Source organism: Carcharodon carcharias, chromosome 7 (genome assembly GCF_017639515.1).
Source record: "Carcharodon carcharias isolate sCarCar2 chromosome 7, sCarCar2.pri, whole genome shotgun sequence".
In the NCBI taxonomy this organism is placed as follows: Eukaryota; Metazoa; Chordata; class Chondrichthyes; order Lamniformes; family Lamnidae; genus Carcharodon; species Carcharodon carcharias.
The window spans coordinates 123876736-123903275 of record NC_054473.1 but is presented as its reverse complement, the minus strand read 5'-3'; the positions used below and the strand labels follow the sequence as shown (position 1 = coordinate 123903275).

The 26540-nt window shown below is 45.0% G+C and overlaps 1 protein-coding gene across 1 annotated transcript in view; it reads left to right on the top strand.

Moving 5' to 3' along the window:
* The window catches only part of ldhd (lactate dehydrogenase D), a 314359-nt gene extending 289128 nt beyond the window's left edge, over positions 1-25231 (top strand). The window contains exons 8-11 of the mRNA XM_041191670.1: positions 10681-10808; positions 10898-10988; positions 12765-12876; positions 24654-25231. Of these exons, the coding sequence (XP_041047604.1) occupies positions 10681-10808; positions 10898-10988; positions 12765-12876; positions 24654-24819 (497 nt within the window). The 3' untranslated portion in view covers positions 24820-25231. The remainder of the gene's footprint in view (positions 1-10680; positions 10809-10897; positions 10989-12764; positions 12877-24653) is intronic.
* The last annotated feature ends 1309 nt before the right edge of the window (positions 25232-26540 follow it).

Here is a 26540-nt window from a genome sequence, read left to right as displayed (position 1 = left end):
TCTGAGTGTAGTACTACAGGTGCGGTCTAACCAAGGATCTGAGTGCAGTACTCCGGCTGAGGTCTAACCACGGAACTGAGTGCAATACTGCAGCTGGGATCTAACCATGGATCTGAGTGCAGTACTCCCGCTGGGGCCTAACCAGGGATCTGAGTGCAGTACTCTTGCTAGGATCTAACCATGGATCTGAGTGTAGCATTCCAGCTGGGGTCTAACCATGGATCTGAGTGCAGTACTCCAGCTGGGGTCTAACCATGGATCTGAGTGCAGTACTCCAGATAGGGTCTAACCATGGATCTGAGTGTAGCAGTCCAGCTGAGGTCTAACCATGGATCTGAGTGCAGTACTCCAGCTGGGGTCTAACCATGGATCTGAGTGCTGTACTCCAGCTGAGATTTAACCATGGATCTGAGTGCAGTACTCCAGCTGGGGTCTAACCATGGATCTGAGTGCAGTACTCCAGCTGTCGTCTAACCATGGATCTGAGTGCAGTACTCCAGCTGGGGTCCAAATATGTATCTGGGTGCAGTACTGCAGCTGAGATCTCTCCATGGCTCTGAGTGCAATACTCCAGCTGAGATGCAACCATGGATCTGAGTGCAGTACTCCAGCTGGGGTCTAACCATGTATCTTAGTGCATACAGCAGCTAGGGTCTAACCATGGATCTGAGTGTTGTGCTCCAGCTGGGGTGTAACCATGTATCTTATTGCATACAGCTGCTAGGTCTACCCATGGATCTGAGTGCTGTACTCCAGCTGGGGTCTCACCGTGGATCTGAATGCAGTATTCCAGCTGGAGTCTAACCATGGATCTGAATGCACTATTCCAGCTGGGGTCTAACCATGGATCTGTGTGCAGTATTCCAGCTGAGGTCTAATCAGGATCTGAATGCAGTACTCCGGCTGAGGTCTAACCCTGGATCTGAGTGCTGTACTCCAGCTGCGGTCTAACCTTGGATATGAAGGCAGTATTCCAGCTGAGGTCTAATCAGGGATCTGAGTGCTGTACTCCAGCTGCGGTCTAACCTTGGATATGAGTGCAGTATTCCAGCTGAGGTCTAATCAGGGATCTGAATGCAGTACTCCAGCTGAGGTCTAACCCTGGATCTGAGTGCTGTACTCCAGCTGCGGTCTAACCATGGATCTGAGTGCAGTACGCCAACTGGGGTCTATCCATGGATCTGAGGGCAGTCCTTCAGCTGAGATCTAACCGTGGATCTGAGTGCAGTACTCCAGCTGAGATCTAACCCTGGATCTGAGTGTAGTACTGTAGCTGGGGTCTAACCATGGATCTGAGTGTAGTACTACAGGTGCGGTCTAACCAAGGATCTGAGTGCAGTACTCCGGCTGAGGTCTAACCACGGAACTGAGTGCAGTACTGCAGCTGGGATCTAACCATGGATCTGAGTGCAGTACTCCCGCTGGGGCCTAACCAGGGATCTGAGTGCAGTACTCTTGCTAGGATCTAACCATGGATCTGAGTGTAGCATTCCAGCTGGGGTCTAACCATGGATCTGAGTGCAGTACTCCAGCTGAGGTCTAACCATGGATCTGAGTGCAGTACTCCAGATAGGGTCTAACCATGGATCTGAGTGTAGCATTCCAGCTGAGGTCTAACCATGGATCTGAGTGCAGTACTCCAGCTGGGGTCTAACCATGGATCTGAGTGCTGTACTCCAGCTGAGATTTAACCATGGATCTGAGTGCAGTACTCCAGCTGGGGTCTAACCATGGATCTGAGTGCAGTACTCCAGCTGTCGTCTAACCATGGATCTGAGTGCAGTACTCCAGCTGGGGTCCAAATATGTATCTGGGTGCAGTACTGCAGCTGAGATCTCTCCATGGCTCTGAGTGCAATACTCCAGCTGAGATGCAACCATGGATCTGAGTGCAGTACTCCAGCTGGGGTCTAACCATGTATCTTAGTGCATACAGCAGCTAGGGTCTAACCATGGATCTGTGTGTTGTGCTCCAGCTGGGGTGTAACCATGTATCTTATTGCATACAGCTGCTAGGTCTACCCATGGATCTGAGTGCTGTACTCCAGCTGAGATTTAACCATGGATCTGAGTGCAGTACTCCAGCTGAGATCTAACCATGGATCTGAGTGCAGTACGCCAACTGGGGTCTATCCATGGATCTGAGGGCAGTACTCCAGCTGAGATCTAATCGTGGATCTGAGTGCAGTACTCCAGCTGAGCTCTAACCCCGGAACTGAGTGTAGTACTGCGGCTGGGGTCTAACCATGGATCTGAGTGCAGTACTCCAGCTGAGATCTAACCAAGGAACTGAGTGCAATACTCCAGCTGGAATCTAACCACGGATCTGAGTGCAGTACTCCAGCTGGGGTCTAACCATGGATCTGAGTGCAGTACTCCAGCTGAGTTCTAACCAGGGATCTCAGTGCAGTACTCTTGCTAGGGTCTAACCATGGATCTGAGTGTAGCATTCCAGCTGGGGTCTAACCATGGATCTGAGTGCAGTTCTCCAGCTGGGGTCTAACCAGGGTTCTGAATGCAGTACTCTAGCTGTGATCTAACCATGGATCTGAGTGCAGTATTCCAGCTGAGGTCTAATCAGGGTTCTGAATGCAGTACTCCAGCTGAGGTCCAACCATGGATCTGAGTGCTGTACTCCAGCTGCGGCCTAACCATGGATCTGAGTGCAGTATTCCAGCTTGGATCTAACCATGGATCTGAGTGCAGTACTCCAGCTAAGATCTAACCATGGATCAGAGTGCACTATGCCAACTGGGGTCTATCCGTGGATCTGAGGGCAGTGCTCCAGCTGAGATCTCACCGTGAATCTGACTGTAGTACTGCAGCTGAGATCTAACCCTGGATCTGAGTGCAGTACTCTTGCTAGGGTCTAACCATGGATCTGAGTGAAGCATTCCAGCTGGGGTCTAACCATGGATCTGAGTGCAGTACTCCAGCTTGGTCTAACCATGGATCTGAATGCATTACTACAGCTGAGGTCTAACCATGGATCTGAGTGCAGGACTCCAGCTGGGGTCTAACCATGGATCTGAGTGCAGTACTCCAGCTGGGTTCCAACCATGGATCTGAGTGCAGTACTCCAGCTGCTGTCCAACCATGGATCTGAGTGCAGTACTCCAGCTGGCGTCCAACCATGGATCTGAGTGCAGTACTCCAGCTGGGGTCTCACCGTGGATCTGAATGCAGTATTCCAGCTGGAGTCTAACCATGGATCTGAATGCACTATTCCAGCTGGGGTCTAACCATGGATCTGTGTGCAGTATTCCAGCTGAGGTCTAATCAGGATCTGAATGCAGTACTCCGGCTGAGGTCTAACCCTGGATCTGAGTGCTGTACTCCAGCTGCGGTCTAACCTTGGATATGAGTGCAGTATTCCAGCTGAGGTCTAATCAGGGATCTGAGTGCTGTACTCCAGCTGCGGTCTAACCTTGGATATGAGTGCAGTATTCCAGCTGAGGTCTAATCAGGGATCTGAATGCAGTACTCCAGCTGAGGTCTATCCCTGGATCTGAGTGCTGTACTCCAGCTGCGGTCTAACCATGGATCTGAGTGCAGTACGCCAACTGGGGTCTATCCATGGATCTGAGGGCAGTCCTTCAGCTGAGATCTAACCGTGGATCTGAGTGCAGTACTCCAGCTGAGATCTAACCCTGGATCTGAGTGTAGTACTGTAGCTGAGGTCTAACCATGGATCTGAGTGTAGTACTACAGGTGCGGTCTAACCAAGGATCTGAGTGCAGTACTCCGGCTGAGGTCTAACCACGGAACTGAGTGCAATACTGCAGCTGGGATCTAACCATGGATCTGAGTGCAGTACTCCCGCTGGGGCCTAACCAGGGATCTGAGTGCAGTACTCTTGCTAGGATCTAACCATGGATCTGAGTGTAGCATTCCAGCTGGGGTCTAACCATGGATCTGAGTGCAGTACTCCAGCTGGGGTCTAACCATGGATCTGAGTGCAGTACTCCAGATAGGGTCTAACCATGGATCTGAGTGTAGCATTCCAGCTGAGGTCTAACCATGGATCTGAGTGCAGTACTCCAGCTGGGGTCTAACCATGGATCTGAGTGCTGTACTCCAGCTGAGATTTAACCATGGATCTGAGTGCAGTACTCCAGCTGGGGTCTAACCATGGATCTGAGTGCAGTACTCCAGCTGTCGTCTAACCATGGATCTGAGTGCAGTACTCCAGCTGGGGTCCAAATATGTATCTGGGTGCAGTACTGCAGCTGAGATCTCTCCATGGCTCTGAGTGCAATACTCCAGCTGAGATGCAACCATGGATCTGAGTGCAGTACTCCAGCTGGGGTCTAACCATGTATCTTAGTGCATACAGCATCTAGGGTCTAACCATGGATCTGAGTGTTGTGCTCCAGCTGGGGTGTAACCATGTATCTTATTGCATACAGCTGCTAGGTCTACCCATGGATCTGAGTGCTGTACTCCAGCTGAGATTTAACCATGGATCTGAGTGCAGTACTCCAGCTGAGATCTAACCATGGATCTGAGTGCAGTACGCCAACTGGGGTCTATCCATGGATCTGAGGGCAGTACTCCAGCTGAGATCTAATCGTGGATCTGAGTGCAGTACTCCAGCTGAGATCTAACCCCGGAACTGAGTGTAGTACTGCGGCTGGGGTCTAACCATGGATCTGAGTGCAGTACTCCAGCTGAGATCTAACCAAGGAACTGAGTGCAATACTCCAGCTGGAATCTAACCACGGATCTGAGTGCAGTACTCCAGCTGGGGTCTAACCATGGATCTGAGTGCAGTACTCCAGCTGAGTTCTAACCAGGGATCTCAGTGCAGTACTCTTGCTAGGGTCTAACCATGGATCTGAGTGTAGCATTCCAGCTGGGGTCTAACCATGGATCTGAGTGCAGTTCTCCAGCTGGGGTCTAACCAGGGTTCTGAATGCAGTACTCTAGCTGTGATCTAACCATGGATCTGAGTGCAGTATTCCAGCTGAGGTCTAATCAGGGTTCTGAATGCAGTACTCCAGCTGAGGTCCAACCATGGATCTGAGTGCTGTACTCCAGCTGCGGCCTAACCATGGATCTGAGTGCAGTATTCCAGCTTGGATCTAACCATGGATCTGAGTGCAGTACTCCAGCTAAGATCTAACCATGGATCAGAGTGCAGTACTCCAGCTGGGGTCTAAGCATGTATCTGAGTGCAGTACTCCAGCAGAGATCTAACCATCGATCTGATTGCATTACTTCAACTGAGATCTAACCATGGAGCTGAGTGCAGTATTCCAGCTGAGGTCTAACCATGGATCTGAGTGCAGTACTCCAGCTGAGATTTAACCATGGATCTGAGTGCAGTACTCCAGCCGAGATATAACCATGGATCTGAGTGCAGTACTCCAGCTGGGATCTAAATATGGATCTGGGTGCAGTACTGCAGCTGAGATCTCTCCATGGCTCTGATTGCAGTACACCACTGAGATGTAACCATGAATCTGAGTGCATTACTCCAGCTGTGGTCTAACCATTGATCTGAGTGCAGTTCTGCAGCTGGGGTCTAATCATGGATCTGAATGCAGTACTCCTGCTGGGATCTAACCATGGATCTGAGTGCAGTACTCCAGCTGAGATCTAACCATGGATCTGATTGCATTACTCCAGCTGAGTTCTAATCATGGATCTGAGTGCAGTATTCCAGCTGGGGTCTAACCATGTATCTGAGTGCATACAGCAGCTAGGGTCTAACCATGGATCTGTGTGCAGTACTCCCGCTGGGGTCTAACCATGGATCTGAGTACATACAGCCGCTAGGGTCTAACTATGGATGTGAGTGCTGTACTCCAGCTGGAGTCTTACCATGGATCTTAGTGCGTACCGCAGCTAGGCCTTACCATGGATCTGAGCGCTGTTTTCCAGATGGGGTCTAACCATGGAATTGAATGCAGTACCCCAGCTGGTGTCTAACCATGGATCTGAGTGCATACAGCAGCTAGGGTCTGACCATGGTTCTGGGTGCAGTACTCCGGCTGGGGTCTGACCAGAGATCTGCACACTTCAATCATTATTTCCATCTCTTCATATTCTAGCCCTTTTGAGATAAAGGTCAACATTCATCTTTTAAAATTTTTTCTCAGAAATTTCTTTAATTGGAATCCTATATTGCTCTGCTCATCCACAGGTCTTAACTTCTTACCAATAAAAAAAATACTGTGGTCTGTCTTAGATCGAAAGTGGGTGGTATCACACTTTTCCACATTGAACTCCATCCGTCACAGTTCTGCCCACTTACTTGATCTGTCAATGCCACTTTACAGTCTGCAGCTCTCACCTACATTATTTACCGTGCCACCGAACTCAGATATACAGCGCTAATGCAAAAACACAGTACTGCGGCTGCTGGGAATACCCAGCAGGTCAGGCAGCATGTGCAGAGAGAGAAGCAGAGTTAATGTTTCATGTTGTGACCTTCGGTCAGAACTGGAAGAAGTCAGAGATTTAATAGTGTAGATAAACATGTACAGAGGCAGGTAAAGGGAGAGGGGTGGAAAGATCAAAGAGAAGATCCCTGATAGGTTGGAAGACAGGAGAGATTAAATGACAAAAGGGTTGGTGGTGGAAGGCAAAAGAAGTTGGTAATGGGATTGGGAAAAAAAATGATGGGTCAAGAGGAAGTCTAAATGAGAAATAGCAGAACCCTCACTAATAGCTGTGGTCTGAAAAAATAGGGTCAGAGGTTATGATCTGAAATTGTTGAACTCAATGTTGAGTCTGGAGGCTCTAAAGTACCTCATGTATTCGATATATGGCTCTCTGTTCCTTCATCTATTTATGTAGTGAAAAGTTATGGCCCCAGTACAGATCCCTGGAGAAACCCACTAGATCCATCCTGCCAATTTTATTTCATACCCATCCTCCCTCCTCGCTGTCTCCATATCCAAGCTACTAGATTGCTTCCACTTCCATGTACCGTCATTTTAGTTAACAGTTTCTTATGTGCCGCCTTGTCAGATGCCTTCTGGGAGTCCATACAAATGACATCCATTGACACTCACTCATGTACTATGCAAGCTACCTGCTGAAAATATTCAAACTCAGTTCATTAGGCATGACTTAACTATTATAAAATCCATAATAGCCTATTCTAATCAACTCAGAATTGTTCAAGTGTTCAGTCACTCGGTCCTTAATAACAGATTCTAGTAATTTTGTTAGAATAATACACCTAAAGTTTCCTCATTTATCTCTTTTACCCTTCTTAAGGAATGAAGTGATATCTAAGGGAACTATTTCTGAATTGTGAGAGTTTTGGAAGAACATGATTAGCCCAGCAACAATTTCTTCACCTACTTCTTTCAAGAGTCTTGGAGATTGGTCTTTAACAGCATTAGCTTCTCCATCACCATAAAAAAATTACATTGAATCTCGTTAGTTGTTCCCCTTGATTTATTTTTAGCTTCCTCTACTGTGAAGACTGTTAGTTATTTGGTAAGTCAGCCATTGCCAGTTTTTCAATTACAATGAAAGCCTGTGTCTCTCATTAAGAGGCCCATGTTACCCTTAGCTAAACACTTAATGTATTCACAAAAACTTCTAGAATTTTCCTTGGCATCCCTCACAAGCTTTATCTGGTATTCCCTTTGTGTGGCCCTTACTAATTACTTTGTAGTGCTTTCCTGTTTCTTATTACTCTCCCAGTCTGCAGGATCTCCATCATTATTTGCTTTTGTATAAATTCTTGCTTTGTGTTTTATACTATCCCTCACTTGTTGAGCAGTTGTTTAACTACACAAGTAGAGTTCTTGTCCTTTAGGGGTACGTACAGGTCTTGTATTCTAATCAATATTGTTCTGAGCATAGCCCATTGTTCATCTATGGTTTTATCCATTAATCTTTCTGAGCTATGGATAGCGATGGTAGAGGCTTCAATTTCTTTCCAAGAATCCCTCTTGCTATTAGTGTATGTTGGAAGGATTTACAAGCTGACATTCAATCTGTTTGGCCAAGTTATGAACGCACCTTCTGTGGCTATCAAGTCCTGGAGTGGGACTCGAACCCTGAGCTTCTGGTTAAGAGACAGGGATGCTATCCATTGCACCACAAGGCCTCCCATGTGATCAATTAGTGGCCACTTAAGAGCTTCTTTCTGCTGCCACCAGGTGAAACTTGGTGGAGTGGTAGCCGGGCAAGGGGGAATGTGCCTCCTTTTCGGGCAATTGTGCCTACAGGAAGCCCCCAAGGTAATTCTTGCCCCGGGTTTCCCCTTCCCCTCCCACTGTCTGGATAATCATGAACTTCCCCCATCACCAAAACCCCACATCCCCCCCCCCCACCCCTTGCCAGTGCCTGCCAGTCTGACCCTGGCAAGACCCTGGACTTACCTTTAAGTCCAGGCTCCATTGGCGTTTCCTCTTTGGGAATGCTCCTGGTTCCAGCAATGGCCACGACTCTTTGTGGCACTACTGGGACAAAAGATCTGCCAGCCCTCTGATTGGCCAGCAGTTCTTGGAGGTGACACTTCCTCTCTGGCAGTATTGTGATATGATGACATGTACCTTTAAGGGAGCATATCTTAAATTACTGTCAATCATTGTACACCTCAACAGGATGTGATGACTTTTGTGGTCAATCTGCTAGCAGCAGTGGTAGAAGTCAGATGTATAATACATAGTCTCCCAGTGAGCACTATCAGTCTTTAGTCTTACCTTCAAATAAAGAACACACATTATTGTTTCACCAATCCTTGTGTATGATTGGTATGTTTATGTTGAACAGATGATGGGGGTGGAAGGTCCACCTCAAGCTAATTAGCGGCCTGACAGTCGCTGTGGGTGAGGTTGTCAAGCAGAGACGGGCTCACCACTGACTTTGATGCAATTGACGGGGTCTCCAATCCCAGTGTAAAATTCAGCCCATCGTTCCAGAAACCTGCCTGAATTATTTCAATTCACTGCCTTTGGGTCTTGAGCTGCTCTGCTTCTCCTTGTCTGTGTGAAAATGAAAGTCTCCTATTATAACTTCTCTGTTTTTTTGGAACAAGCTTCACTGAGCTCCATGTTTATTTATCCCACTATTTTATCCCAAATCTGTGGATGGCAGTAAACAACTCCCATCAATGTCTTGGCTCCTTTTCCATTCTTCAATTCTACTCCTAGCTTCTGTGGTTCAATATCAACTACCCTGTAAGAAAAAAATAATTCTGATGATCCTTACATTGCCTTGAGGCTTGTTAGCGTGAGCATGGAGAGTTCTTTTTACTCTTGTATTCTCATACTCTCCCCTTGGAGAAGGGTGTGAAGCAGCGGAACAAATTGGAGGCTGATTAAGAGTCTTGACAGGTGGCGACATGACTGCTCCTTCAATGGTCATAACTGTCTTCTTATCAGTCAATAGGGTGGTTAGTCCTACACAACAGGAGGGATCTATGGGCTCCCACAATCCGTATGATGAGGAAGTGACACATACACCCACCAGACTTGAGTATCCCACTGGATGTCAACGTCAAATTCAAAGCCTTTACTTTTAGCTTGACATCCCAGATATATGTCATGTGAAGGTTTTTTTTTGGGTGCCTATTTTAGTACTGATCTCCACAGGTACGGGGTTCCTTGAGATTTCATTAACATCCATGATCCATGGAGAGTCCTTTGCCTGCAGAAGACAACAGAACCAAAACATGACAATGGAACACTCCAAACTCTGTGGAAAGGTCCATTGGAATTTCAGATCTGAATCCTGTCAAGCGTTGTAAGCATGGACAATCCTTTTTTTTTGAAGGCTCTATAAAAGAAATCTGTAATGTTTTGTTTCAACCTCATCTATTTTCATTAGAAAAGCTACAGCTTTGTATGTAGCCGTGTCTCATCTACATCATTTGTTTATCCCCAGTGTCACGTACATAAGACTTGTGGTTCAAATGAGTTCACGATTTTTAAGCATACACCACCCACTCGTACATAATAGCAAAACTGGAGAATGAATCATTGAAGTGAATGCAGATTAATGCTGGTATAAAACTTTGACTATTTTATAATAATTTTTCACTTGTTTTCTATCTCTGCAATTCTTCCTTTATTTGAACTGGGTTGCAGATGGCTTTGTCCCACGTTTAATCTTTCATTATACGAAACCCTGTCTGAATATTCAGCACTGATAAACTGGGTTTCTTTATGATATTTTCATACCATTGGGAGGCAGTGGAGGTGAACTGCTGGGTAAAATAAATAAGAAACATGCCTTTCATCCTTGCAAGTCTAGCTGCAGTGGCAGAGGGAGGGAACCAGCACCATACTGCCATCTGTTGATGTTTAGAAACATAGAGCAAAATAAAAGGTTGCTTTGGCATTGACCCAGTGTCCACATGCATTGTGCAAGTGCTTTACTATACACCACAACCACCACCCCTGCCCGGGCCGATAAAACAGAACTTTCAAACTCTTTGAGGCAGATTTACACTGGAGACCATACCAGATTTACACTGACAATAGGGAGCTTCCAGTCCCAGTCCAGTTAATGTGACTTTTACAGGTGTTTGTAAATTTATTTAAAGCTGTGAATAGGGGGTCTGGATGTATTTAATATTTTGCTTTTTCTTCTGGTACATAAAGCCAACCAGGGCAGTAAAACTACTTTTCATCCCTTCATCTAAGCTGGTATTTCTGCCCTTATTTCTTTGTTGGATTGCTTGTCACCCTTGTCTTTGGTTGCCTCACAGAGGAAATAACGAAGGCAAACAGTGGTTCTGAATTTGCTTGGGCAAAAGATCAAGAAACCCGGAACAAACTGTGGCAAGCGCGGCACAATGCATGGTACGCTGCTCGGGCCCTGCGCCCAGGCACTGAGGTGAGGTGGCTTTGGCCTTTGTTTCAAGAGCTTCAAACCATATTTTCAAACTAGTTGAACTAACAGACAAAATCTCCATTATTTCAAAGGGTTATTCTACAGATGTATGTGTCCCACTCTCAAAGCTACCTGAAATTGTTGTGGCCACGAAAGAAGACTTGGTGAGGTCAAATCTTACAGGTTAGCTGTAACTAATGGTTTGCCTATACCAAACTGCTATATCCCAGCATCTGCTGCCACACTTTACTTCCTTAGCTGGGATCAGTATGAACTACTGTTGGTATTCAATGTCACATCGGGTGCCATGTGTTTTATCTCCTGTGTTGCTCTGTGACTTTTTTTCAAGGAGATAATCTGTTAAATAGGGCTGACTAAACACTGATCCCTGTCAACAGTGCAGAGTAAGGGAAGACATTCCTGTTCCTCAGGTTATTGCTCAATCCTACCAGACATTAGCACGTCATGTTGGATACTTACCGAATGACACTGGTGCTGAAAAATACAATGGGAGGAAGTATAGCAAGAAGATGTTACGTTAGGAGATGATTATTCAGGTACAATTGTACATTGGAATATATGAAACCTAATACTTGAATTGTTTAAAAAAAAGGAAACTTACATTGACCAACATTGTAACAAAAAAAAACAGGCTAAAAATACCTACTTGAGTCCTTTTCACTTGGCTGGTGGTGATTACATTTTTGGCAAAAGTGACAGAATTCCATTTATGTTTGATATATGTTTGTGTGAATATTGTACCTGCTTCTAAAGAATCCTGCCACCACACTCCTAAAAGTTATCTTTGTGTGACATTTTAGTCCTACTTGCATGGGCGGAATCTTATGGCCCCTCCTGCTGTTGGGATCTTCCAGTCCCACCGAAGTCAATAGACTTTTGAGCGGCTCGCCGCATTTTACAGCCCCACGACAGGGCCACAAAATTCCGCCCCATGGGTATCAGTGGGTAACGTTAGTTCCGCAATATTTAAACAGAAACAAAAAAAGCTTTAAATTTCTGTGCTGATGCCTTCATTCAGGGTGGCATTCTAGTCAAGAGAGCCCTTAGGATTCAAATTCCGAGTGCCAAAATCAAAAAAGTGGGAGAGGATTTAAGTTAGTTCCATTTGACCTGGTTCTTAATTGGAACCGCATCAAAAGGGGAACTGCAAAGTGAAGGTCGTTTCTCCAGTAGAGGTGGGAAGATCTGAGGGGAGAGTCACAACTGTGTGGGATGTGAGCTCTCCTGAAAGACATTTACAGTATGTATTAACGACAGCCTCTGACCAGACCCTGCCAGCCGCATGAAGAAAGAGGACTAAAAGGGAAACTTAACAACTTCCTCTGTCATTTTAATGATCGAATTTGAGGGTCAATCAAATTGAGGTCTTTAAAATGATAAAGGGATTTGCTAGAGTAGGTACAGAGAAATTATTTCCTCTGGTGGGGGAATCCACAACAAGAGGGCTTAATTTTAAAATTAGAGCTGGGCCTATTGGGAGTGAAATCAGGAAGCAATTTTTCCACAGGTCGGACATTACAAATTTGGGACTCTGTCTCCCCAAAAGGGATGATTGAAGCTACCAAGACCGAGATGGGTAGAGTTTTGTTCATTAGGAGTATCAGTAGATAAGGAGCAAAACAAAAAGGGTAAATGGACTTGAAGTGATTTTCATGATCTAATTGAATGCCAGAGCAAGCTCAAGGGGCTGAACGGCCTATTGATTAATGTTCCTGTGTTCTAAAAGGAATATCAAAAAGAAGCAAAGTCCTCAGACATCTGACAGGCCTGGCTCAAACGGTGGCTTCTTTCAGTAACTTTTTTTCTAAGCTTATTGGATATGATTAAATGTGTTTAGGCCTTTAAATGTGCAATGTTGTAAAATGCATTCTTGCTTTCAAAAATCTTTTCATTGCATCTGATGTGAAACACTTAACCTATTGTTTTGTTTAACTCAAGGACCTATTGTAGGCCACGTAGGAGACGGCAACTTCCACTGCCTCCTGCTTATGAACCCAGAGGATAAGGATGAAATGAGGAGAGTGAAAGAATTCACTAATAGATTGGCCAGGTACTTCGACACTATCTTATTTAGAACATATGCAGCAATAGTATATGCATGGTCACAGATAACAGGTACAGGTGACAGATGTCATTGGCTTAATACAATCACCTTCTAGCAATAAGAAAAAACTTGCAATTCCATTAGCTCGTGCAACTGGCCCTTAAATTAATCAAAGACCTTTGCCTCCCTTACCCTATCTGGGAATCCATTTCAAATAATGGTCACTTTTTTGCATGAAGAAGCTGTTTCTAAATGAATGTTTCACGCGTTTTAAGCTATGTGCCCTGTCCAAATGTCATGACTGATTATCTGGTGCTAAAGATTTACCCTATCTGTACTCTTTAAAACCTTCCTCTTACAATAACAACTTGCATTTGCATAGCACCATGAAGGTAGTAAAACATCTTGAGGCACTTCTCTAAAAAATTGACGAAGAGTCAAAGAAGATTTTAGGACAGGTGACCTAAAGCTTTGAAGGATTGTCTTAAAGGAGGTAGGAGAGGTGGAGAGGCAAAGAGGTTCAGACAAAGAATTCCAGAGCTTAGGGCCTAGGCAGTTCAGAGCATGGCCACCAAGGTGATTAGAACATTGTACAGTTTTGGCACTAATTATACTCTATTCCTTTAGCAATATAAGTCGGCACTCTCTTCACTGTTTATTGGTGCACCTGTGATTCCACAAATAGCACCGATTCTATTAACAACCCAGATCTCTTCCAATTTTCCCTTTAATGATTGGACTATATAGAATGCCCATTAGCCCTTCTAACTTTGCAATGCCATTAATTTACTTATTAAATTTTATCTGCCACTGTTGGGCCGAGTAGCCCTCCCTCAGGCTATCAGGCATTTTTCTGACCTCATCCCTAGTCTTAATACCCCAAGGTGGATGTTGTACATTCCCAAAAAATTTGTTTTCATCACTTTAAGCCGCCTTAGAAATCTCTGTTTCATTAATGTCAAAACTAGCATGTCTGCTCAGATTATCTCTGTTAATGTAGAGCTGTTACTATGGTAACATGCCCCTCATTAAAGGAGAAAATCCAATCAGATTCTCTAGTGAATACTAAAAGAAGGTAATTGGTGAGTAGGTACACAATTAGACATCTCGCCTCTGATGTTGCAATACCTGATTTCCCCGAAGAGAATAAAATTGCATTTTTCAAAGTGTTTTATGGTCTGTTTGAGCTGTGATCTCAATGTTGAGGTGGATAACTCCAGTTCAGCAATGGATACATGGTGGGAAGTAATGGTCAGTAAAATCAATCTGAAATGATCTTAGGCTGAATTTCACAAGATGATCTATGCTTCAGTTGCTTGCAGCTGGGATTAAAAGGCTTACACATGCCAATGTTGCAGATTATTGGGCTGTGCTACATGTATTTTCAGGTTTGTTTTTCCCCAAGGTGCTTACAAAATGAAATATGCACAGTTGGTGCAGAGGCGTCCAGATTTGCCAATTCCCAAAGGCTGAACGGTTTGATGGTTATTAGTGTGTCACAAGGCAGTGCCCACATGTTGGCAAAACAAAAGGAAAGGAGATTGTGGCCTAGTGATTAAGGGGCACTGGGCCTATAGTGGCCTCAGTATTGCTCATCCTGATACTGACTCAGAGTAACTGTTTGATTTTTTTCACTACATAAGTTAGAACTTGTCTTTCAGAGAAGCAGATCTTTCTGTCCTCTCTACTGCTCCCAACACTAATAAAAATGATTGTAGCCTCTGTGTACTTAGGTAGGAACTTCAGTTCTTGGAAAAAGTTCTTGCACACAGCATATGGACCTGCCTAGTGCTGCGAGTGGCATCGAGAGCATAGAGCCACCATTCTGATTCATTAGATGTGGGAAGAAATGCCATTGGGGCACAGCCCTGGCTTTTGTCTGCAAACCCGGACACACTGACCTAGGCCTCAAAGCCATTGCCAATTGGCAAGGATGCATATCCAAGGACACATTGGAAGAAAGAAAGGGTCAAACATGTTAAACCAACTTGGTGGACAGAAACTAGAGGAAATGTGGGAATGATGACAATGAACATGGTCAGCCATTGCAGAGCATTGAAAAATAACAATGCTGAATGATATAGCCAAATCAAGCAACGTTTAACTTTGAGACTGAAACTGTATAATGCACTAGTCAGGGTGTATCTTCAAGTAGAGTGACCAAAACATGGAATGGTCTTCTGGTTGTATAGCAGTAACTAAAATCTGGAGCCATTCGAGAGAGGTGTATATGCTGTGGTGGTCAGCAGCCATTTTTACAAAGGGCTGAGCTTGGTAGGTCAAATAGACCCTCTCACTGGGGAGAAATCAGTGATTAGAAGATTGGTAGGGATATTCATAAAAGCTGTGTACACATATGTCAGTTTCCCAGTGCACTGACACACTGCGCCACAGGGATGAGTTCTCGATCTCATTAAGAGTTATCAGAGATCAGAGTTCCTCACATGCATCACCTACCAGCCACAAGAAGAGCTATATTGTCAGGAACTGCAACTGCTTTTCCAGCCACCTAACCAGCTGCAGGTAAGTGTGGACGAAAGTTACAGAATGTATTTGGGAAAAACAAAATAATTTTTGAACCAGCATCTACCCTTTGAAGACTGGAGTGGCACTTATGTGAAAAAAACAATAAAATATAATTAAAAACTGATTTTATTTTAGGTCACATTTTTAAAATAAAATTGACAATGTGCACCTTCTGTAGTCAGGGAGGCAGACTTATGCCTCCGAAATCAGATGTATAGATACAGCATACAAATACGACAGTCCTTGTAACAAGGGGCTGAACAATTTCCTGAGGGAGGATGGCAATAGGATGTTTGAGGGAAGGTTTGAGGGTCAGTTAACTTCAACTGGTATGGGATACCATGATCATTGATCCAACAGAGGGCGCTAGTGAGAAGTGACTGAAGCATAAAAACAAAAAAACAGCGGATGCTGGAAATTCAAAACAAAAACAGAATTACCTGGAAAAACTCAGCAGGTCTGGCAGCATCGGCGGAGAAGAAAAGAGTTGACGTTTCGTGTCCTCATGACCCTTCGACAGAACTTGAGTTCGAGTCCAAGAAAGAGTTGAAATATAAGCTGGTTTAAGGTGTGTGGGGGGGGCGGAGAGAGAGAGAGAGAGAAGTGGAGGGGGATGTGTGGTTGTAGGGACAAACAAGCAGTGATAGAAGCAGATCTTCAAAAGATGTCAACAACAATAGAACAAAAGAACACATAGGTGTTAAAGTTGGTGATATTATCTAAACGAATGTGCTAATTAAGAATGGATGGTAGGGCACTCAAGGTTTGGCTTTAGTGGGGGTGGAGGGAGCATAAAAGATTTTAAAATATTTAAAAATAATGGAAATAGGTGGGAAACGAAAAATCTATATAATTTATTGAAAAAAAAAAGGAAGGGGGAAACAGAAAGGGGGTGGGGATGGGGGAGGGAGCTCAAGACCTAAAGTTGTTGAATTCAGTATTCAGTCTGGAAGGCTGTAAAGTGCCTAGTCGGAAGATGAGGTGTTGTTCCTCCAGTTTGCGTTGGGCTTCACTGGAACAATGCAGCAAGCCAAGGACAGACATGTGGGCAAGAGAGCAGGGTGGAGTGTTAAAATGGCAAGTGACAGGGAGGTTTGGGTCATTCTTGCGGACAGACCGCAGGTGTTCTGCAAAGCGGTCGCACAGTTTACGTTTGGTCTCTCCAATGTAGAGGAGACCACATTGGGAGCAGCGAATGCAGTAGACTAAGTTGGGGGAAATGCAAGTGAAATGCTGCTTCACTTGAAAGGAGTGTTTGGGCCCCTGGACGGTGAGGAGAGAGGAAGTGAAGGGGCAGGTGTTGCATCTTTTGCGTGAGCATGGGGTGGTGCCATAGGAGGGGGTTGAGGAGTAGGGAGTGATGGAGGAGTGGACCAGGGTGTCCCGGAGGGAGTGATCCCTACGGAATGCCGATAGGGGGGGGTGAAGGGAAGATGTGTTTGGTGGTGGCATCATGCTGGAGTTGGCGGAAATGGCGGAGGATGATCCTTTGAATGTGGAGGCTGGTGGGGTGATAAGTGAGGACAAGGGGGACCCTATCATGTTTCTGGGAGGGAGGAGAAGGCGTGAGGGCGGATGCGCGGGAGATGGGCTGGACACGGTTGAGGGCCCTGTCAACGACCGTGGGTGGAAAACCTCGGTTAAGGAAGAAGGAGGACATGTCAGAGGAACTGTTTTTGAAGGTAGCATCATCGGAACAGATGCGACGGAGGCGAAGGAACTGAGAGAGTGGGATGGAGTCCTTACAGGAAGCGGGGTGTGAGGAGCTGTAGTCGAGGTAGCTGTGGGAGTCGGTGGGTTTGTATTGGATATTGGTGGACAGTCTATCACCAGAGATTGAGACAGAGAGGTCAAGGAAGGGAAGGGAAGTGTCAGAGATGGACCATGTGAAAATGATGGAGGGGTGGAGATTGGAAGCAAAATTAATAAATTTTTCTAAGTCCTGACGAGAGCATGAAGTGACGAAAGCATGAAGCAGCACCGAAGTAATCATCGATGTACCAGAGAAAGAGTTGTGGAAGGGGGCCGGAGTAGGACTGGAACAAGGAATGTTCCACATACCCCATAAAGAGACAGGCATAGCTGGGGCCCATGCGGGTACCCATGCCACACCTTTTATTTGGAGGAAGTGAGAGGAGTTGAAGGAGAAATTGTTCAGCGTGAGAACAAGTTCAGCCAGACGGAGGAGAGTACTGGTGGATGGGGATTGTTTGGGCCTCTGTTCGAGGAAGAAGCTAAGGGCCTTCAGACCATCCTGGTGGGGGATGGAGGTGCAAAGGGATTGGACGTCCATGGTGAAGAGGAAGCGGTTGGGGCCAGGGAACTGGAAATTGTTGATGTGACGTAAGGTGTCAGAGGAATCACGGATGTAGGTGGGAAGGGACTGGACAAGGGGAGAGAGAAGGGAGTCAAGATAACGAGAAATGAGTTCTGTGGGGCAGGAGCAAGCTGAGACAATCGGTCTACCGGGGCAGTTCTGTTTGTGGATTTTGGGATAGAAGCGGGCCGTCCGAAGTTGGGCGACTATCAGGTTGGAAGCTGTGGGAGGAAGATCCCCAGAGGAGATGAAGTCAGTGACAGTCCTGGAAACAATGGCTTGATGTTCAGTGGTGGGGTCATGGTCCAGGGAGAGGTAGGAGGAAGTGTCTGCGAGTTGACGCTCAGCCTCCGCGAGGTAGAGGTCAGTGCGCCAGACAACAACAGCACCACCCTTGTCAGCAGGTTTGACGACAATGTCAGGATTGGACCTGAGAGAATGGAGTGCAGTAAGTTCAGAGAGAGACAGGTTAGAGTGGGTGAGAGGAGCAGAGAAATTGAGACGACTAATGTCGCGCCGACAGTTCTCAATGAAAAGATCAAGAGAAGGTAAGAATCCAGAGGGAGGGGTCCAGGTGGAGGGAGAATATTGGAGATGGGTAAAAGGATCCGTTGAACTGGGAGAGGACTCCTGCCCAAAGAAGTGAGCCGGGAGACGAAGACGGCGGAAGAGTTCAGCATCATGCCGAGCCTGAAATTCATTGAGGTGAGGGCGTAAGGGTATGAAACTAAGTCCTTCGCTGAGCACTGAACGTTCAGCATTGGAGAGGGGAAGGTCAGGGGGTATAGTGAATACACGGCTGGGGCTGGGATTGGAAGATGGGGTGGGGACGGAGGGACAGGCAGGGGTGGAGGGTCTTAGATGGGTGTTGGTGTCGATGAGTTGTTAGAGCTTGTGTTCCTTAGCACTTGAGAGAGAAAAAGTTTCTTGTTGAGGCGTCGGATGAGCCGAAGAATAAAATGAAACTGGGGGCACGCGCAGCTTTGAAAAAGGGTACGGCGATGCTGCTGGAGGGAGAGGTCGAGTGTGTTCATATGGCGGCGCATGGCACTGAGTGTGGATTTCAGAATGTGACGGGAACAGCAGTCCGAGAAACGTTTTATGTCCCGGAGATACCTGTAATCCTGGGTGGGTTCGAAACATGAGGGGTGGAATTTCAGTTGAAATCCACGTGGGGTAAGTCGGAGACGGAGACAGTCACTGAGAAAGGAGATATGGCTGTGAAAGCGGGTTTTAGTAAACACCTTGTCAAACACCAGGAGGGAAATGGAAAGCAATGAAGGTGAGCAAGGCAAAAGAGAGGTACGGAAATCTTGTCGCAGAAAAGAACAAAACTTCTTCAAGGAGGTAAGCATTTCTTGAAGAGCAGTGGCAGTCAATTAAACACAGAGATAAAAACAAAAAAACTGCGGATGCTGGAAATCCAAAACAAAAACAGAATTACCTGGAAAAACTCAGCAGGTCTGGCAGCATCGGCGGAGAAGAAAAGAGTTGACGTTTCGAGTCCCCATGACCCTTCGACAGAACTTGAGTTCGAGTCCAAGAAAGAGTTGAAATATAAGCTGGTTTAAGGTGTGTGGGGGAGGCAGAGAGAGAGAGAGAGAGAAGTGGAAGGGGGGTGGTGTGGTTGTAGGGACAAACAAGCAGTGATAGAAGCAGATCATCAAAAGATGTCAACAACAATAGAACAAAAGAACACATAGGAGTTAAAGTTGGTGATATTATCTAAACGAATGTGCTAATTAAGAATGGATGGTAGGGCACTCAAGGTATAGCTCTAGTGGGGTGGAGGGAGCATAAAAGTGACTGAAGCATTCTGGGAGAAGTCACCCCAGCCACTGAAGCCAAAACTGAAAAAGTGAAATTACAGGAAAGCTGTGACCTGATTGGTTGGTAGGAAATCTGCACCAAATTTTGGAAAAAAAACACTGCAAAGCTAATTAATGAATTAATTATCTAAGTCGAGATGGCTGAGCAGGTGATGTGCTGTAGCTCTATGATGTGGGAGATGGCAGATCCCATTGCGAGCCGCAGTGACCACATCTGCAGCAAGTGTTGGTTGCTGGAGGAACTCCGGCTCAGAATTAATGAGCTGGAGTCCGAGCTCCAGACACCGGCACATCCGGGAGGGGGAGAGTTACCTGGATGCTTTGTTTCAGGAGGTGGTCACACCCGGTAGATTAAGTACCTCAAGTTCGGTCAGGGTCAGCAGGGTGTGACTGCAAGTGAGGCAGGTAGAGGGATCCTGTGTTCAGGAACAGAGGAGCCTCAGCTCTTGACCTTGTCCAACAGGTACGAGGTACTTGCTTCCTGTGTGGATGAGGAGCAGAGCTGTAGGGAGGATGAGCCAGCTGACCACTGCACCGTGGCACAAGAGACCGTTCAAGAGGGGGGAGCAAAAAGACAAGTGGTAGCTGTAGGGGATTCTATAATTAGGAGAATTGATAGCATTCTTTGTAAGCAGGATCGAGAGTCCCGCATGGTACATTGCCTGCCCAGTGCCAGGGTGAGGGACATCTCTGACTGGCTTGAAAGGATATTGGAGAGGGAGGGGGAGGATCCCGTTGTTGTGGTCCACGTCGGGACAAATAAAAAAGGTAAGAATAGGAAAGAGGACCTGTTTGGGGATTATCAGGAACTAGGAACTAAGTTAAAGAACAGGTCCTCAAGGGTTATAATCTCCGGATTGCTACCTGAGCCACGTGCAAATTGGCATAGAGACTCGAGAATAAGGGAAGTAAACATGTGGCTAAAGGAGTGGTGCGGGAAAGAGGGGTTCCATTTCGTGGGTCACTGGCATCAGTATTGGAACAGGAGGGATCTGTACCGTTGGTACGGTCTCCAGCTGAACCGATCTGGGACCAATGTTCTAGCGAAAAGGGTGGTCAACAGGACTTTAAACTAAAAAGTGGGGGGTGAGGAAAGGGTAAAACTCCAAGAAGTTTGACTAATGGGAAACAAAGCAGCAGGTTAACGTGTTTGGGGGGGGTGGGTGGGTGATGGATTCAACTTCATGGAAAATTATGAAAAAACTGAAAAGGAGAGCCCAGGAGAGGCTATTAAATTCCCCAGAACACAAAATAGGACAGAGTGTTTGGAAAGGGCTAGGAATCTAACTTCAAGCACATCAGATAAAGGGACGACAATGAGAAAGGGGATGGGAAATACAGTACTGAAGGTGTTGTATCTGAATGCACGCAGTATACGAAATAAGGTAAATGAGCTTGTGGCGCAGATTGAAATTGGCAGGTATGATGTGGGCATCACGGAGAAATGGCTGCAAGGGGATCAGGACTGGGAGCTAAATATCCAAGGATATACATCCTATCGAAAAGATAGGCAGGTTGGTAGAGGGGGTGGGTTTGCTTTGTTAGTAAGAAATTAAATTAAATCGATAGCAAGAAATGACATAGGGTCAGATGATGTAGAATCTGTGTGGGTAGAGTTGAGGAACCGCAAAGATAAAAAAAACCATAATGGGAGTTATGTACAGGCCTCCGAACAGTAGTCAGGATGTGGGGCACAAGATACAGCAGGAGATAGAAAAGGAGTGTAAGAAAGGCAAGGTTACAGTGATCATAGGGGATTTCAATATGCAGGTAGACTGAGAAAATCAGGTTGGTAGTGGATCCCAAGAAAAGGAATTTGTGGAATGTCTACGAAATTGGCTTTTTGGAGCAGCTTGTGGTGGAACCCACTAGGGAACAGGCAATTCTAGAGTTAGTGATGTGTAATGAGGCAAATTTGATAAGGGAGCTTAAGGTGAAGGAACCCTTAGGAGGAAGTGATCATAGTATGATAGAATTTACTCTGCAATTTGAGAGGAAAAAGCTGGAATCAGATGTAACGGTATTACAGTTGAATAAAGGCAACTACAGAGGCATGAGGGAGGAGCTGGCTGGAATTGACTGGGAGATGAGCCTAGCAGGAAAGACAGTGGAACAGCAATGGCAGGAGTTTCTGGGAGTAAATTGGGAGACACAGCAAAAATTCATCCCTAGGAAGAAGAAGCATACTAAAGGGAGTACAAGGCAACCATGGCTGACAAGGGAAGTCAGGGACAGCATAAAAGCTAAAGAGAAAGCATACAATGTGGCGAAGAGCAGTGGGAAACCAGGGGATTGGGAAACTTACAAAGACCAACAGAGGACAACTTAAAAAAGAAATAAGGAGGGAGAAGATTAAATATGAGGGTAAACTAGCCAGTAATATAAAAGAAGATTGCAAGAGTTTTTTTAGATATATAAAGGGTAAGAGAAAGACAAAAATGGACATTGGGCCGCTGGAAGATGATGCTGGAGAAGTAGTAGTGGGGAACAAAGAAATGGCGGAGGAACTGAATAGGTACTTTGTGTCAGTCTTCACGGTGGAAGACAAGAGTAACATCCCCAAAGTTCAAGAAAATCAAGGGGCAGAGCTGGGTATGGTGGCCATTACCAAGGAGAAGCTGCAAGGAAACCTGAAAGGTGTGAAGGTGGATAAATCACCTAGACCAGATGGATTACACCCCAGAGTTCTGAAGGAGATAGCTAAAGAGATAGTGGAGGCATTAGTGGTGATCTTTCAGGAATCACTGGAGTCAGGGAGGGTCCCAGAGGACTGGAAAATCGCTAATGTAACCCCCCTGTTTAAGAAAGGAGTGAGTCAAAAGACGGGAAATTACAGGCCGATTAGCCTGACTTCAGTCGTTGGTAAGATTTTAGAGTCCATTATTAAGGATGAGATTTCAGAATACTTGGAAGTGCATGGTAAAATAGGGCAAAGTCAGCATGGTTTCGTCAAGGGGAGGTCATGCCTGACAAATCTGTTAGAATTCTTTGAGGAGGTAACGAGTAGTTTAGACAAAGGTGAGCCAATGGATGTTGTCTACTTGGACTTCCAGAAGGCCTTTGACAAGATGCCGCACAGGAGGTTGCTCAGTAAGATAAGAGCCCATGGTGTTGGAGGCAAGGTATTAGCATGGATAGAAGATTGGCTGTCTGGCAGGAGGCTGAGAGTGGGGATAAGGGGGTGGTCCTCAGAATGGTGACCGGTGACTAGTGGAGTTCCTCAGGGGTCAGTGTTGGGACCACAACTTTTCACTTTATACATTAATGATCTAGATGAAGGAACTGAGGGTATCCTGGCTAAGTTTTCACATGATACAAAGATGGGTGGAGGGACAGGTAGTATTGAGGAGGTGGGGAGACTGCAGAAGGATTTGGACAGGTAGGAGAATGGGCAAAGAAGTGGCAGATGGAATACAACGTGGGGAAATGTGAGGTCATGTACTTTGGTAGGAAGAATAGAGGCATAGAGTATTTTCTAAATGGGGAGAGAATTCAGAAATCTGGAGTGCAAAGGGACTTGGGAGTCCTAGTCCAGGAATCTCTTAAGGTTAACTTGCAGGTTGACGCAGTAGTTAGGAAGGCAAATGCAATGTTGGCATTTATTTCGAGAGGGCTAGAATATAAAAGCAGGGATGTACTGCTGAGGCTTTATAAGGCTCTGGTCAGACCACATTTAGAATATTGTGAGCAATTTTGGGCCCCATATCTCAGGAAGGATGTTCTGGCTCTGGAGAGCTTCCAGAGGAGGTTCATGAGAACAATCCCAGGAATGAAAGGCTTAACATATGAGAAACATTTGAGGACTCTGGGTCTATACTGAATGGAGTTTAGAAGGATGAGGGGGGATCTGATTGAAACTTAAAGAATACTGAAAGGCCTGGATAGAGTGGACGTGGGGAAGATGTTTCCATTAGTAGGAGAGACTAGGACCCGAGGGCACAGCCTCAGAGTAAAGGGAAGACCTTTTAGAACAGAGATGAGGAGAAACTTCTTTAGCCAGAGAGTGGTGAATCTATGGAATTCATTGCCACAGAAGGCTGTGGAGGCCAGGTCAATGAGTGTATTTAGTACCGAGATAGATAAGTTCTTGATTGGTAAGGGGATCAAAGGTTACGGGGAGAAGGTGGGAGAATGAGGTTGAGAAGCTTATCAGCCATGATTGAATGGTGGAGCAGACTCGATGGGCCAAATGACCTAATTTCTGCTCCTGTGTCTTATGGTCTTATCATTCAAAGCTTCTTAGATTGCTTTATGGGAAAAAACTTCGCAGTTTTTCCTGAAATTAGACAGTTCTTTTTTATTTGCCTCACCTTAGTGTTAACATTACCAGACGTTTGTGAGGAAAGTGCATAAGGCTGCAGTGTCTGTTGATGAGGATGAACACTGGTGGACAAAACCATCCTTAATTTTATACATTCACATTTAGGGGACTTACAAGTGTAACATGTACACCCACATGTACATTGCTAAAGCTGACCACTGAGTAGGTCAAGTGGAAGTCCATGAGGGAGCAGCCCTGTTTTGCTGAACACCTGTAATTTATTGTGAGTACAGTGAAGTAATATTCTAAGATTCTGTAACGATCCCTGTACTAAAGTGTAGATGGAGAATGAGATTGCCTGTTGAAAAGAGGTTGTGTATTTTGAAGGTAAAGAATTGCTTATTACTGGGCATAGAAGATATTTTTAATAGCTTCATTGCAACTTGTTGTCAAGGCTCACCTGGTCTGACTGTGAAAGAGAAACTGCATTGAAGCAAAAATAGTAGAAAATAATTATTCTTAAAAAAACAGGATTCTGAAGTATTTTCAGAGATTTCTAAACAGAATGCTCTTGTGGGTTTACTCACTGCCATGCCAGTTGGAAGGATGAGAACAGTATGTAGCCAATCCATTGTTTGGTAAGAAATCTTGATTCACTGATGCTTTGTCCTCTGTTCATCAGTCCATGGGTTAGTTGATAAAGTTGCCCGACTAAAAGCTCAAACAAATCTGTGACAGAGTTAGTGCTTTATCCACTTAAGCTATAGGCCCATCCTGTATTGGAAAATACTTGTGTTGTAACAGGTTAGCTCTCTAATTAAACTCTTCCCCTTTTTTCTTTCTTTCACAGAAGAGCTCTGGCCATGCATGGTACCTGTACTGGGGAACACGGCATAGGATTGGGTAAGCGACAGCTCCTGACTGAAGAAGTTGGTGCTGTAGCTATGCAAGTGATGAGGGAAATTAAGGCTGTGCTGGATCCAAAAAACATTATGAATCCTGGCAAAGTATTGTAAAGCAATCCAGAGGGGGGATGGCCTTTCTCTGTCCAAAGATCTCAACTTCCCTACAATTCACAAGTATGAGTGTCAAAGGAAATACATGAGAAACTTTTACGGGGCAGTTTTACAATGACAAGAATGGGTACCAGACATTCAATTCTAAAGAAAATACATGCGCTTGACAGGTAAAAATTAGTCCAGTTTTAACTTGAGTAATTTCTCAATTGATTTGTTGAAAATGTCTGATTCTTTACAAATTGAAGGCTTAATGGATATACAATTATAAAATACACTTGAATCAAACCTTAGCAAGGAGCACTTCAAAATGAATACAGATTGGCCAGGGTCCTTTGAACATTTTACAAAAAGATGAAATGAATCATCATGTTTTGTTACTGTTTGATTTTTTTAGTTCCTTCAATAAGGAAGATGTGTTTATAGAGGAGACGGTGGCGTAGTGGTATTGTCGCTGGACTAGTAATCCAGGGACCCAGGATAACACTCTGGGGACTAGGGTTTGAATCCTGTCACGGCAAATTGTCAAATTTGAAGTCTGATGATGACCATGAAACGTTTGTTGTCAAAACCCATCTGATGCCCTTTGGGGAAGGAAATCTGCTGTCCTTACTTGGTCTGGCCTGCATCTGGTTCCAGACCCACAGTGATGTGGTTGACTTTTAAATGCTCTCTGAACAAGAGCAATTAAGGAAGGGCAATAAATGTTGACCTAGCCCACGAATGAATTAAAAAAATGCCATGTAATGGTTATATTGCTATAAATGCTTGTGAATAATAAAATGTTACATACAGTGCAGAGTGTCTTTCTTATTTCTTTAGTAAAAATTCAGCTCCAAATGAGAATTATATCCTACATAGAGAAAAACATTACTGAGGGAGAACACATTCCTTTAGAGAACATCTTGCTACATGTGGTCATCTTGGCCAAAAGGAATTCGACCATCCTCCCCTTTCATCTCATATTAAAGACCTTTGTCTGAAATGTAACCATAAATTCCTAAGATTCAATACACTGAGACAAATGCAGCACAGACAAGAGCAAGTTCAATACACTGAGATAAATGCAGCACAGACAAGAGCAGGTTCAATACAATGAGACAAATGCAGCACAGACAAGAGCAGGTTCAACATACTGAGACAAATGCAGCACAGACAAGAGCAGGTTCAATACACAGACAAATGCAGCACAGACTTCTATTTCTACTTAGTTCTGATGAAGAGTCATTCGGACTGGAAACGTTAACTGTGTTCCTCTCCGCGGATGCTGCCAGACCTGCTGAGTTTTTCCAGGTATTTTTATTTTTGTTGCAGCACAGACAAGAACAGGTTCAAGCATTACCATGTCAGAATGAGGATTGGGCTGGTTGGGAGCTTTGTAATTGGAGTTTGAGCTTAAAACAGTAATCAGTCCAACACCTTCCTTGTTTGCTGAACATTCACTTACAATTAGAAATATACCAAACTAAGGTAAATAATAGAGATAGAAATTATAAGAACCTACATCTTCGGGCTGATTTGGAGTACAGCTGAGCCAAAATATCCTCAGGCTTCGTAAATTGCCAAGTGAAAGCAAAGGATTTCATCAAGAGTAACACACTGAAGATGACCCATGAGGCTGTCACTATATTAAATGGTCATTACTGATTTTCTGTTAAGACCTGCTTTGCCAAAGACAAAAATGCTTCATAGTTCATGTCATTCGTTTTACTTTAGTCATA